The 14,447-nt window shown below is 43.2% G+C and overlaps 1 protein-coding gene across 3 annotated transcripts in view; it reads left to right on the forward strand.

Moving 5' to 3' along the window:
* The window catches only part of LOC143101688 (IgGFc-binding protein-like), a 48,785-nt gene that overhangs the window by 16,131 nt on the left and 18,207 nt on the right, over nt 1-14,447 (forward strand). For all 3 annotated transcript variants that reach the window (XM_076264822.1, XM_076264824.1, XM_076264823.1), the window contains 14 exons: nt 1,332-1,485; nt 2,171-2,427; nt 2,534-2,680; nt 3,058-3,637; nt 3,726-4,309; nt 4,439-5,000; nt 5,083-5,681; nt 5,870-6,434; nt 6,537-6,733; nt 6,839-7,048; nt 7,168-7,356; nt 7,483-7,772; nt 8,028-8,296; nt 9,025-9,144. In XM_076264822.1, coding sequence (XP_076120937.1) covers nt 1,332-1,485; nt 2,171-2,427; nt 2,534-2,680; nt 3,058-3,637; nt 3,726-4,309; nt 4,439-5,000; nt 5,083-5,681; nt 5,870-6,434; nt 6,537-6,733; nt 6,839-7,048; nt 7,168-7,356; nt 7,483-7,772; nt 8,028-8,296; nt 9,025-9,144 — 4,723 coding nt within the window. The remainder of the gene's footprint in view (nt 1-1,331; nt 1,486-2,170; nt 2,428-2,533; nt 2,681-3,057; nt 3,638-3,725; nt 4,310-4,438; nt 5,001-5,082; nt 5,682-5,869; nt 6,435-6,536; nt 6,734-6,838; nt 7,049-7,167; nt 7,357-7,482; nt 7,773-8,027; nt 8,297-9,024; nt 9,145-14,447) is intronic.

Genomic DNA, 14,447 nt, shown 5'->3' on the forward strand with positions numbered 1-14,447 from the left:
TTCCAGACCCAACTTTGTCATATTTAAGAGTGCAATACGCCATACTTTGGAACATAAATCAAGGTTAATGATTAATGATAATTGTTAGAATGCAGGAGATTTTTTATAACTATCAGGTAACCACTGAAAAAAGAGAGAAGCTTGAATATGTGAACACTTCCTAGCATTTGTCAACTGTGCTGTGATGTGATCTTTTGCCTTTTCTAACACCAATATCTAAATTCAAGCACTGTCAAATTGAAATATTTTCAAAACCTTTAAATGCCTCATTTATTTTTGTCATTTTCCCCATCAAATTCGAAGTGGTGAAGGATATAAAAGCGGTCCCCAAACACCGGGTCGCGGGACATTCCTAACCGGGCCGTAGCCTACGACATGAGTTTTAAAAAAAAAGCTTGCAAACTAAACTCAATTTAATTTGCAATAATGTCACGTTTTTACATGACATAGGCCTATATGCAGTTGTTTGATTGCACGCATGTTTGCATTTTGCAAGGCCTATTTTCTTACCTCTGTCTGTCCCGCCTTCAACACTTTACATATTGCCTTCAGCGCTGCGCAGCCTGGCGAACGGTAGTGTCACATGAAGTTAGTGAAACTGCTAGAATGAGCAACAAAAAACAAGCATCTTTAGCAGGTCACTGGCCAGAGTGTTTGAGTTGCGAGAGCCGCTGCAGAGATTTCTTATTCTTACAGAAAAAAAGTCACCGTTAGCTGTACATTTTAGTGATGAGGACTGGTTGTCAAAACTCGCTTACCTGTGTGACATATTCGGGTTGTTTAATGACCTCAACCTGTCACTCCAGGGGAGAATGACGACTGTCTTTAAACTGGCAGATAAAGTCGCTGCATTTAAAGCCAAGCTTGATTTGTGGGGACGACGAGTGGACCGGGGTGTATTTGATATGTTCCAAACAGTAGTGGGGGTTTTGGGAGAGACTGAGGCAGGGCCCTTTCTCTTGCAGCTGGTGCGCGATCACCTTGTTGCGCTTTCAAATGAGTTTGAGCGTTACTTCACATCCTCCAAAGATCCACGGCAAACCAATGAGTGGGTCCGCAACCCATTTATCATAACTGGAGCTAGTTCTTTTCAAGTAATGCATGCACAACACATATGGAACATTGAACCCCCGAAACCCCCGCCGCCCCCACCCAACCCCCCCCCCCTCCCACCCACCCGCCGGTCCGTGAAAAAAAAATGGGAATCAAACCGGTCCATGGTACATAAAAGGTTGGGGACCCCTGCTATAAAAGACCCATGAGAATCCTGAATAATAAAACATTTAAATCGGTGTACTGTTCTCCTCATCTCTTTCCTTCTTGATGAACAGGCTGGCTATGACACCATCAACTCAGAACATCATTTCTCAATCCCTGGGTCCTTCATGAGCAACATCACCAATCTAAGGCACACTAGCAATGTCAACATGCCAGGCCGCTGGGCCTTCCGTATTGATGATGGACCACAAGGCTGCCAATACAATGGTAATTTGAAAATCTATCATTGCAATCTACCATTATTTTCAAATAGCAAAAGCCAGTTGTTTTTTATGGGGTGCCAAGGTCTGGAAAAATGTTAGACGAGAATAAGCCAGTCAGAACTGTTCCATTAATGACATGAAGAAGGGAAGCTTGTTCAATTGGGGGCAGCCATGGCCTAATGGTTAGCGCTTCGGACTTGTAACCAGAGAATTGCCAGTTGCCAGAGTCACTGCGTCGGGATTAGTGTGTGCTTCACCTCACTGTGTGTTCACTGTGTGCTGAGTATGTTTCACTAATTCACGGATTGGGATAAATGCAGAGACCAAATATCCCTCACGGGATCAAAAGACTATATATACAGTACTTACTTATATACAATAAGACCACTTCAATTTGACCTACCTGGACCAAGTTTGCACTAACAACTGAAAAACGAAAGTGTGAAAGTTTGCTTCTGTCTCACAAGCTCAGGACCTGTTACTAAAATATCAAAGCAAAGCCATTGTGCAATATTGTGCCCGCAACAAACAAAACGCACACAAACAGGACACTTTGAACAAGTTTTTTCGCACAGAGTTGAAAACGATATTGTGATGTTATTGTTGTGTGGATCTTCCTTTTGGTATTTTGACCAACACAGAATGCAAAATGAGACCTTTAACAAAACTAATGCAGAGACGTCTCTTAGGTTTACCTGTGCAGGTAGGGGACTCTTTCTGGAGAGATGCCACCTGTCAGCAGAGATGCACCTGCGTCAGTGGAGGCCTCCTCCAGTGCCAGCAGCAGCCCTGCAGCTACTCCCAGGCGTGTCGTCCAGCACCCTTCCAGTACTCCTGCCAGAATATTCAGCGCCGCACCTGCACCATCTCTGGAGACCCCCACTACTACACCTTTGACGGGAATGTCTTTCACTTCCAGGGAACCTGCACATACGTCCTCTCAGAGGTATTACACTTTTATTGCCTCTAAACATATGGGTGTATTACGTTTCTTTGTTGAGATGTTTGTTTGGGGGCTTAAGACTTAATATTTTCACTGAAATGTTTGCTAGGCTTGTGGCAATGGACTGCCGTACTACCGGATTGAAGGGAAGAATGAACATCGGGGCAGCACACATGTGTCTTGGACCCGTCTTGTAAGAGTGTGGGTTTATGATGAGGAAATTGAACTTGTCAAAGGCAATCAGTACCAAGCAATGGTAAGCACAACAAGAATACCAGAACAAAGAAAATGTGGTAACACTTTACTTGACAGTATCGACATAAGAGTGACATGACGCTGTCATGACCCATAAACCCTAACCCTAATCCTAACCTCTAATCCTAACACTAATTCTAACCCTAACTTGTTATGACAAAAAACAAATGTCACTTAATAACAGAAGCATTATGTCATGAAAGTTTATGACTTGTTTATGACACGTTCATGACAGTGTCATTCACTCTTGTGTCGATACTGTCAAGTAAAGTGTAAATGAAAATGTTCCCAGGCATCAAATTCACAATTTTCAAACAAAGTTCAAACTGTTATTCTCCAATTGGCCCAGTGTTTATGTTAGCAATCTCCTTCCTTCAGGTGAATGGTAGCTTTCTAACGACCCCATTTACCCTCCGACACGGGTCCATCCAAGTCTACCAATCAGGTTTCTCTGTGGCTGTCAGTACAGACTTTGGCCTGCTGGTCACCTACGATGCCAATCACTATGTCAGGATCTCAGTACCCTATGAGTACCAGAATGCAACCTGTGGCCTTTGTGGCAACTTCAACTTCCAACCTAACGATGACTTCCGAACCCGCGGTGGGCAGCTTGTGAGCTCAGACGTGGAGTTTGCTAACAGCTGGAAGGCAGAAGGGGACACTGACCCTGGCTGCCAGGACGTGCGATGTGCAGGACTTGCTTGTGCTGCCTGTACCCAAAGCCAAAGGACTCTTTATGGAAACACAGCCCACTGTGGTATCTTAAGCAACAGTGTCGGTCCGTTTGCCTCCTGTCACTCAAGGCTGTCTCCACAGACCTTTATAGAAAACTGTGTGTATGATCTGTGTGTGGGCGATGGCTACCAGCCCATTCTCTGCCAAGCACTCAATGTGTACGCTGCCCAGTGCCAACAAGAGGGCATCCAGTTGGGCCAGTGGAGAAGCCAGGGATTCTGTGGTGGGTGCTGCTTCTGTATCCAGTAAACAATTCATGTTGGAAAAGCTGTTTTGACAGGCATTCAATACACTCATATTTGCTTCCACAGAAATCCCCTGTCCCGCCAACAGTCACTTTGAGTCTCAAGGAACTGGATGCCCTGCAACCTGCAGCAACCCCAACGCCCCCCAGAATTGCCCTCTGCCCAGCCAGGAGAGCTGCATCTGCAATGCTGGCTATGTCCTAAGCGGTGGAGAATGCGTTCGGCACAGTGACTGTGGCTGCACCTTCGAGGAGCGCTACTACACAGCTGGGGAGACAGTGGTGCTAGACCAGGACTGTGGAAGGCGTTGCCACTGTACTCAAGGGTCAATGATCTGCCAGGCACACAGCTGCAGTGAGCTTGAGGTGTGTGGGGTCCACGGTGGGGCGCGGGGCTGCAGACCTGTCAGCTTCTCCACCTGCTGGGTGGAGAGCTTTGGGTCCTACCGCACTTTTGATGGACAGACCTTCCACTACCCAGGTGCATGTAGTCTGACGCTGGCTAGGGTCAGGGGACAATCTCAATTACCTCACTTTCAAGTAACTGTTGAGAAAGTTCCCACAGGCCCAAGAGATTTTGACAGACATCTGAAGTTTGAAGCAGAAGATACACAAGTCTCGGTGGAGATGGGAGAGGGAGCCATAACTAAGGTACAGGATCTATTTTTACCCACTTAAAAGAAATAGAGATACCCAAATAGTGTATCTGATACAGCTACTGATTACAGTTCCAATACCATGATACACATCTGTAAGTATAAACCTAATGTTCTCCTTTAGGTGGATGGGCAAACAGTGGGCCTTCCGTTCAGCGTCAGCCCCGGTCATATTAGCATCTACCACAGCAGTGTAAAGGGTGTTGTCATAGAGACCAACTTTGGAGTGCTGGTGAGAGCTGACTGGCCACACGTCATCCGCATCACCGCTCCAGGCAACTACAACGGCACTCTGGGAGGCCTGTGTGGAAATCTGAATGGAGACCTTCGTGATGACTTCCTCTCCCCCACTGGAATTCCCCTCAACGACTCTCAGCAGTTTGGGGACAGCTGGAGAGATGGCTCCCTGTCAGCACACTGTGTAGAACCTCAGGTATGGGAACCTGGACACTACCAGAACACCAGCCAGTTCAGGGAGCTCTGTGGCATTATGGGATGGGGACATGGGCCTTTTGGCCAGTGCCAAGCAAGTCTTGACCCCTGGAGCCGAATTGAAGACTGTGTCCAGACTCTAGTGAGGACCCAAGGTGCTCGAGAGGGACTGTGTGAGGCACTGCGTGGCTACGCCCTGCTTTGCCAACAGAGTGGCATCACAGTAGGGGAATGGAGGAACATCAATAACTGTGGTAAGTGTGATGACATATTATAATAAATATATGGGAAAAGAAACTGTTTGAAATGGAACTGACCTGTCATTCCTTTTTATAGAGGCAACTTGCCCAACTAACAGCCATTATGAGCTGTGTGGTACGTCCTGCCCAGCTTCCTGCCCAAGCCTGTCTTTCCCCTTCCTGTGTACCCAGCAGTGCCAGGAGGGGTGCCAGTGTAATGACGGGTTCCTCCTGAGTGGGGATCGCTGTGTGCCCCCCACGGGTTGTGGCTGCCACCACGGCGGGCGTTACAGACAGAGTGGAGAGCGCTACTGGTACGGCGAGGAGTGCCAGTTCCTGTGCCAGTGTAATGGCATTACTGGGCAGTCGCATTGCACCGCCTCTTCTTGTAGTGCTCAGGAGTCTTGTGGAGTTGTGGATGGACAGTATGGCTGCCATCCCAAACCTGAGGCCACCTGCTCGGCCTCTGGAGACCCACACTACACCTCCTTTGACAGACGCACCTTTGACTTCCAGGGCACTTGTCGTTACGTCCTGGCATCAGTGTGCAATGAAACACAAGGCCTACCTCACTTTCAGGTGGAGGCCAGGAATGAGGCATGGAATGGTCTGCAGGTCTCCATCACTGTGGCTGTTTATGTCAATGTGTCTGGACATCTCGTGTACATCTCAAAATACAACCAGGGGACTGTACAGGTAAGGATCAAATTCAGTATATAAGTAAGCCCAGTGGAACAATAGATTCTCTGCTTGCTTTGTAATTTACCACCAGCATCTCTTTGGTATTTAACTCTTTTCAAGTAAAATTTTAAAGACAGAAAATGAAAAGAAATACATAGAATTTACTTAAAATCCTGTCTCACAAAAGATAACTCTGACTTCAGGTGAATGGCGAGACAAGAAACTTGCCAATCGTTCTTGATCAGGGAAGAGTGTCAGTGTATGCCAACGGGCTTCACACATTTGTGAAAACAGACTTTGGTCTAACTGTCAGTTATGACGGCCAGTGGGTGTTGGACATCACAGTACCATCCAACTACAGTGGAGCTACATGCGGCTTGTGTGGCAACTTCAACGGCTTCCAGGGTGATGACTTTACGGTCCATAACGGCAGTTCAGGCTCTGTTGCCCTCTCTGTCTCTGAGTTTGGAGACTACTGGAAGGTTGATGACGGCATTCCCTGTACAGGAAGATGTGGAAACTCCTGCCCAGTGTGTCGAGACGACTGGAGAGCCCGTGCCATGTGTGAGCTACTCAGAGCTAGCAATGGACCACTGAGCTTCTGCCATTCCGATGTGGACCCCCAGCCATTCTTCAACGACTGTGTCTTTGACGTGTGCTTGTCTGGTGACAGAAGCGAAGTCCTCTGCCGTGCAATGGAAGCATATGTCAGCGCATGCCAAGAGAAAAATGTCATTGTCTACCCCTGGAGACAAAACTCCACCTGCCGTAAGTTTCCAGGACCTGATTTACACTCATTACTTTTGTGGTTTGATTCTTTTGGTTGATTGAAATGTCTGAAAAGTAATAAAACCATACCCCTGTCAACAGAAATGGAGTGTCCAGAAAACAGCCACTACGATCTGTGTGGCACAGAGTGTGGGCACACCTGTGCCAGCAGCATTGATGCCAGCTGTGACAGGACGTGTGCTGAGGGCTGTTTCTGCGATGATGGATTTGTGAGGAGCGGGGGGCGCTGTGTGCCTGTGGAGCAGTGTGGCTGTCTTTATGACGGCTTCTACTTTGATGTAAGCAGAATTTGACCAAGAGGATGACGTGTCTCACACAGTGATTTTATTCACTCATAACCATTAGCAAGTAAATTAAATCTCAGTGTTATTTGTGTTTGTTAGATCGGGGAACAGTTCTGGACACAAGACTGTTCACAGCGTTGTAAGTGTTTTGCCCCCAATGACCTTCGCTGTATCCAGTCCTCTTGCCCCCCAAGTCAGGAATGCTCTGTCAAAGATGGCCGCCGGGGTTGCTATGGTCGCCTGTCAGCCTGCACGGTCTGGGGAGACCCCTACTACTTAACCTTTGATGGGGCTGTGGCTCACTTTCAGGTAGGACAGACAGTACGGAAATCTAAAAATGAAACCGAAAGTGAGATCTTAAATCCTGGAGAAGATGTTTCCACCAACTCAACACCAGTTTTAAACATATTTCAAATATCTATTTCCAGGGCACCTGTGCTTATGAGATTACCCACACCTGTGGCAACATGAGTGATGATGCCTTGACCTTCCGCATAGTAGCCGCTAACAGTTACCATGGCAACGTAATTGTGTCTTTTGTGTCCACTGTGGATGTGTGGCTCTCTCAGGGAGGAGTTCAAAGCCACATCAGCATTGGACAGAACAGGAGAGTCAAGGTACCTCCAAACTGTGGACCTTCTCTGTTTGGGCACTAAAGGGTCAAGTCAGTGAGGACATGTTTTTGTATTCAGTATGTAAACATGTCTGTCCCACCTCCTGTAGCTGTCTTCTGTTTTTTGCAGATTGATGGTCAAGATAACAATGCAAACAGCATTCACGTTGGCTCCCTGGCACAGTTGACTCGAGAGTCTGGATTTGTGGTTGTGAATGCCTCAGGAGAGCTGGTGGTCCAGTTTGATGGTCGTAGTAGACTTCTAGTCAGACTGAGTCCAGATTATGACCAATCTGTGTGTGGAATGTGTGGCAATCACAATGGCAACCCAGCAGACGACAAAGTTCTGCCCAATGGCACTCTGGCTCAGACTGACAGGGAATTCAGTGAAAGTTGGAAATCAGATGCAAGCAGTCCTGGGTGAGTTGGGATTATTGTAAAAGACACAAGATACATTAGGTGACATTTCCAAACGACATGGACTAGATTATCTGCATGCTCAGAAATGTGTAGAATGTGTCAGCTGCTTGGTACACTGCCCTATTGATCAGTTAACGATGTAGAAGTAAGAAATCCTGGTAAAATTCTGATCTGTTATGTTCCATAATTGCACTGCCTTAAAATTCACTCACGCAACACGTCTGATACTTATTTCTTTCTCCTCGTCCTCCCCAGATGTGGAGCCAGTGACCGAATTGGAGACGACACGTGTGTATTTGAAGCAGAATACACAGATCTGTGCAGCATCATCACCAACAGCAGTGGCCCATTCCAGCAGTGCCACCTGCATGTTGACCCACAGGCGTACTTCACCTCCTGTGTGTACAATCTCTGTGCCTACACACCAGCCAATGGCATGCTGTGCTCAGCAGTGGAGGCCTATGAGACAGCTTGCAATGTGCTGGGGCTTCAAACACCAGAATGGCGTTCTGCACTGCATTGCTGTAAGTACATCAAGTCCACATTATCACTGCCTGCCTCACTGAAACAGCCTCATCTAATATGAAGTATTATGTTACACACAGTGAATATTCTGATCTACAGTGCCTTTAAAAAGTATTCCCCCCCAATGGATATTTCCCAGTTTATAAACATTTGTATCAATTTAATTTTACTTTCTACAAAGTAATGTTAGTTAGTGAAACAATATATAATGCCAAATAAGCTAATGTAAAAAATAAGGAAAAAAATAAGGCCTTCAATGTAAATAACTCAGTAGTAAAAACAGTTTTTGCTTTCTCAGTTATAAATACATATATAATATATATCAATACAGCTAAATATATTATATATATATAATATATATATATATATATATATAAACATGGATAATGATAGAACTGTCATAATACTAGATAGAATGATAGAACTGGCATAATATAAACCCATATGTCAAATAGGATTAGGTTTAGGATAGCAGTTATTTGGGGAAAAAAAGAGAACCACTTAAATTTGTGTGGGTAAATAACCTGACGAGATGCCGAGATGCAATACCAGCTTATGGCAACTTTCTTTCCTATCATTATTGAGTGTTTATGTGCTTCATCCATACATACCACAGGGGGACCTTATGATAGAAATTATGATCCAAATCCACCTGTTTCTGCCTAAGTCTTCGTGTAATAATTCTACACTTAAGCTACATATAGAGTCATCATGTGTTTTTCAACAGCTGTAGTTGACCCTTGTAAAGAGCTAGACTGCACTGAGGAGGAGTGGTGTTGCCAAAAAGATGGAGTCTACGGCTGCTTCTGCAATGAGGATCACCCGAGACCTCAACCTGAGTTCTATGGTAAGGTTTTGTATGATCTATGCAGGTTTCTAGGGTAATTATGTTGGTTGCTATGATGGTTGCTAGATTGGCATTTCAGTGGTGGTTGCTAGGTTGTTAATAGGGTAACTGATAAGGTTGCTATGGTAGATATGGTGGTTGCATGCTAAATTAAGTGGTTGTTATGCTGGTTGCTAGGGTAATTGAGATGATTGCTAGGGTAGTCATGTTGGTTGACAATATCAAAGTGGTTGCTAGGTTGGCATTGTAGTGGTGGTTGCTAGGTTGTTGATAGGGTAACCGAGAAGGTTGCTAGGGTAGATATGGTGGTTGCTATGGTAAATAAAGTGGTTGCTAGGGTAATTGAGATGGTTGCTAGGGTAGTCATGTTGGTTGACAATATCAAAGTGGTTACTAGATTGTTACTAGGGTAATTGAGATGGTTACTAATAAATCAAAAAATCAATAAATCAATAAAGTATTTATCTATCTATCTCTATCTACTAGGGTCGATATGGTGGTTGCTATGCTAGGGTAACTGAGAAGTTTGTTATGGTGTTGCTAGGGTCGATATAGTGGGGGTTATGCTAAAAAAACAGTTGCTATGCTGGTTGCAAGGTTAATCATGTTGGTTGCAATGTGATACACGGGATGATAACAAACTAGTTTGACAAATTTGGGACATCTTAATGGCTTGTGTGTTGCCAGGAGGCGGAGCCAAATATAGGAAATATTGGATTTCTAGGGGGCGCTATAGAGTCTGTGAATATGTGAGATCCGATTTTACTACACACTCAAATTTTGTGTCATATACAGATGTCAATTGCAAAATGTAATCAGTCTAGGAGGTATGCAAGATACAAATGCTGTTCAGATGTCCTTGATTTGCATAGGTTAGACAGGCCTTGACAGGGTTACACCAGTTATTATCAACTAATACCAACATGTGACACATATATTGATAAGGGGGTTAAAACTAGAAATTTGAGACCTCTAGCTGCTTGTGTGTTGCCAGGAGGCGGAGCCAAAGATAATAAAAAAAAGGATTTGTAGGGGTTGCTACAGTCAGTGAATATGTGAGGGTTGATTCCATTTCACACGTATATTTTGTGTCATCCAAGGATGTTACATGAGAGCTCGTGCCCAACACGGACTTTCGTGCACGGAGCTGGTTCCAAATGCTCCATGCGGCGCCATACTTGCTATGGCGTATGCTAACATGCCGAAGCTAATCTGCACTCTCTTGACCCCCTGGTAATTTAACTCCGATCTCATATTTACTAAGCCTAGGTTAATAGGTCATAGGTCAGACAGGCCTTTGTAGGGTCACACCAATTACTTCACAACATTAGCACATATAATGCATGGGATAAAAACAGACTTATCTGAGACTAATTTAAGCCTTGACCTTGCTGATTATAATCAGGGTGCAGTCAGTCAGTGGTCAGAACATATAGAACCAGTACAAGTGAAAGACAATTGTATATTTTCAAGTAATTATTAACATGGAAAAAAATCAGTGAGGGTCCTTTTCTATCAAAGATGCTTTAATGTACATTGTACATTGACACATAAAGGGGATAATGAAGTACTCAAGTCACAAACAAGGATGACAATAGAATAGTAAAAAATAAATTCCCTCTCAAAAACAATTGTAACCAGTTAGCGTTTTTAATGTGATTATGGATTTTTATAGTCTAAGACCAAAAATAGCAGTATTGCTTAAGCCTATATGATGCACCAAAGTAAGTAGGAATGTGGGACATGTCTTAATTCATATTAATTGACATCTACAGGCTATAGGCTTTCAGAAAATATATGGTTTACGTGGTCAATTCAGCTGTCCCTTAACAGTGTAGGTCAAAATGTATCAACTGAAAAATTTGTTTCTCGATCTACAATATGGGCCTACTGTATGTACGCCTTATGATACACCAAAGTACGTAGGTAGGTGGGACATGTCTTGATTCATATTAATTGACATCTAGAGGCTATGGGTTTTCAGAAAATATATGGTTTAGGTGGTTAATTACCCTACCAACAACCTAACAACTACTACCACAATGTCAACCTAGCAACCACCATTGCAACCAACATGATTAACCTTGCAACCAGCATAGCAACTGTTTTTTTAGCATAACCCCCACTATATCGACCCTAGCAACACCATAACAAACTTCTCAGTTACCCTAGCATAGCAACCACCATATCGACCCTAGTAACCATCTCAATTACCAAAGTGTCAAGGCCAGCATGCTTCAGCCCCTTCAGGAAGTGGACAAACAAGGTCTTGTTTACATGCTGGCTGTCTTGTTGTTTGTAGCAGGACACCACTTTAACAGCTCCTTTGTGTAGGTGTTCTGTTGGAGTTATATAATGAAATGAAATGCAACCTCTACATCAGGATATCAGGAGCAAGGAACTGAAAACATAAGTAGATGGGAATAATTTAAGATATGTTTAGAAAAGATTGCAGGACCATCCCTACATAAAATATAGCTGCAAGCAGCAATGAGGGGGCCAAGCAGTTAAGCAGGATTTGGGATTGGATTGGATTGGATTGGACTGGACTTGACTGTGTTGTGCTAGATTGGATTGGATTGGACTTGTTTGAATTGGACTGGACTGGATTCGAAGGTTATTGTGTGTCCTCAAGATGTACTCCTAAGTCCACATACCAAGTTTGGTTTAAAGTGGTGAAAGTGTTGATAATTATAGCACCCCATCTAGAGGCTATGGGCTTTCAGAAAATATATAGCAACCAATATAACAACTGTTTTTTTAGCATAACCCCCACTATATCTACCCTAGCAACACCATAACAAACTTCTCAGTTACTCTAGCAACAACCTAGCCACCACTACCATAGCAACCGCTATGTTTAGCATAGCAACCACCATATCGACCCTAGCAACCATATTATTAGTAACCAACAATATGTGTAAGCATTGCTGAGATATGAGCCTACTTCCTGTGATTATAGCGCCACACAGTGGTCAAAATGTACCAAATTTCTTGAGCCTCCTCCTTATTGGGTCCTGAGCACATGTGGTAAGTTTAGTCTTGATACGAGAAAACCTTGCCGAGATATCACTTCACTTCCTGTTTGGTGGCTTTGCCGACAATTTTAATTGGCTGTTTCGGGCGAACGGTTTTAGATTTGAAGACGAAAAGGGATAACTTTTATGAGGCTTGATCTAAAGATCATCTGCACCAAGTTTCGTGAAAATCGGACAAACTTTGTGACCTGTGAAAACGTTTAGGTGTTTTTGATTAAATCCAATATGGCGGCCTAATCAATTACGATGACATCACATTAGTGGGCACAGGTAAAGGTGAATATAGGTAGGAAGTAGCAGGAGGCCTGTATGCACCTGGGTGGTGGGCACATGGTTTTTTACCAGCGCGAGAGCTGTGTATTGTTTGCTGCAGCTGGAACTAAATAAACCAGCCAAAACCCCGAATCCAGCCTGGAATTGATGTTATTTCTTGCCTGCGTTCATTACCTGCCCAGGGTGCCAGAAGTTGTCGTTTGATTTAAGTTTAATTTTATTTTGTTAACAAACGGCCACTACAAACATATATTGTGAGGTTGACACAGTCCAAATAGTTACTGGCATAGAAAGGGTTAACTCTTATAATTTTGATCTTTGATCTTGTCCTCTGATGATCTTTTGTGTGTTGCCTCCTTTGTTCTCTGAGAACAAACACAAAGAGAAGGAATGCCAACCTGCTGGCACAAATCCAGACTTTACTCTCATCTCCTTCCACCAAGCATGACTAGATTTGGGACTGAAGCATGACTGGTAAAATGATTGAAGCAATGCAGACTAAGCATGAAGCATGATCCTTTTAAGATTTCATGTTTCATTTAAGACACAATTCTTTACCACAGTATTTTTTTGTCCTTTTTGGTTAGACGTTAAAGGCATCCAATGTAGTTTCAGGTATTTTTGACGACTCTAGCTCCTCCTAGTATAGAGTCGCGAAATCTTTATATTTTACCTTGTTGTTGTAAATACTTCTCATGGCTTGAGTCCTGTACATGCTGCATGTGCTTTTGTCATGGAGCCGAAGGACTTGCAACATTGTGCTGCTTTAATGGAACAACTTGCATCTTTGGACAAGGAGTCACTGACTTATCAGTAAACAATATAAATATGTCTGATCATTATTGTGTATCTTTTAATGTCGTACTAAATACTTCATTAAAAAAAAATCACTAAATTCATCCCGTAATTACAATTAAATCACGATTCTTGGATGTTACAGCAGAACAGCAGTTCATAGCTTCTGCAGACTCTAAATATTTTAAATCATCCTATTGACCAAATGGTAGAGGCTTTCAATAGTGAACTAGGTTGACAGAGTGGCACCCTTAAAGACTATAAAAGGCCATGTAGCAAACTGACTCCTTGGAACGAAAATATCCATAACCTAAAAAGATCCTGTAGAAAAGCTGAGAGAACATGGAGAAAAAAGTTACAGGTTCACCATGTCATTCTAAAAGAAAAAATAGCAAATTATAATAGAGCTATTCGGAATGAGTGTAGGATCCACTTCTCTAAGGTAATTGCTGAAAATAGTGGAGAATAGTGGAAAATAGTGTGTTCTCCACCATTGATAGGTTACTGCATCAAACACCTTTTGACACACTCAGTCAGGTATCCCTTCTAAGATGCGATGAATCTGCAGACTTCTTCAAAAACATAGCAGTTTCTATAATAAGGGAGGCTATTGGTAACAGGTAATAAGTTTGATACACCCAAAAACAGCCCCCCAAAATTAAGATTCTTTAGCACTTTTACTCAATCTGAGCTTAGCAAAATTATAACTCAGACAGGCTCCTCAACATGTGCTTTACATCCAATCCCTACTAGATTCTTCAAAAACGTATGATAGCTTAGCTCCCTTTATTCTCAAGATAATAAATACCTAATTAGAAGATAGATAGATAGATAGATAGATACTTTATTGATCCCCAGGGGAAAAATAAAGTATCTATCTATCTATCTATCTATCTATCTATCTATCTATCTATCTTCTAATTAGGTATTTATTATCTTGAGAATAAAGGGAGCTAAGCTATCAGGTATATTTCCGACTGCTTTTAAAACCGCTGTTGTGAAACCTTTACTTAAAAAGTAAAATCTCGACCATACTATCCTGAGTAACTACAGCCCTATATCAAACCTACTATTCCTGAGCAAAGTACTTAAACAAGTTGTTTGTAATTAGCTAAATACCTTCCTCAATGAACACAGTATCCTTGAAAAATTCTAATCAGCATTCCAATCCAAGACAGCACAGAAACGGTCCTAGTA

Source organism: Alosa pseudoharengus, unplaced genomic scaffold (assembly GCF_046254945.1).
Source record: "Alosa pseudoharengus isolate Yale_2024_CS ecotype anadromous, Long Island Sound unplaced genomic scaffold, YU_APseudo_1.1 YU_APseudo_1.1_scf_4, whole genome shotgun sequence".
In the NCBI taxonomy this organism is placed as follows: domain Eukaryota; kingdom Metazoa; phylum Chordata; class Actinopteri; order Clupeiformes; family Clupeidae; genus Alosa; species Alosa pseudoharengus.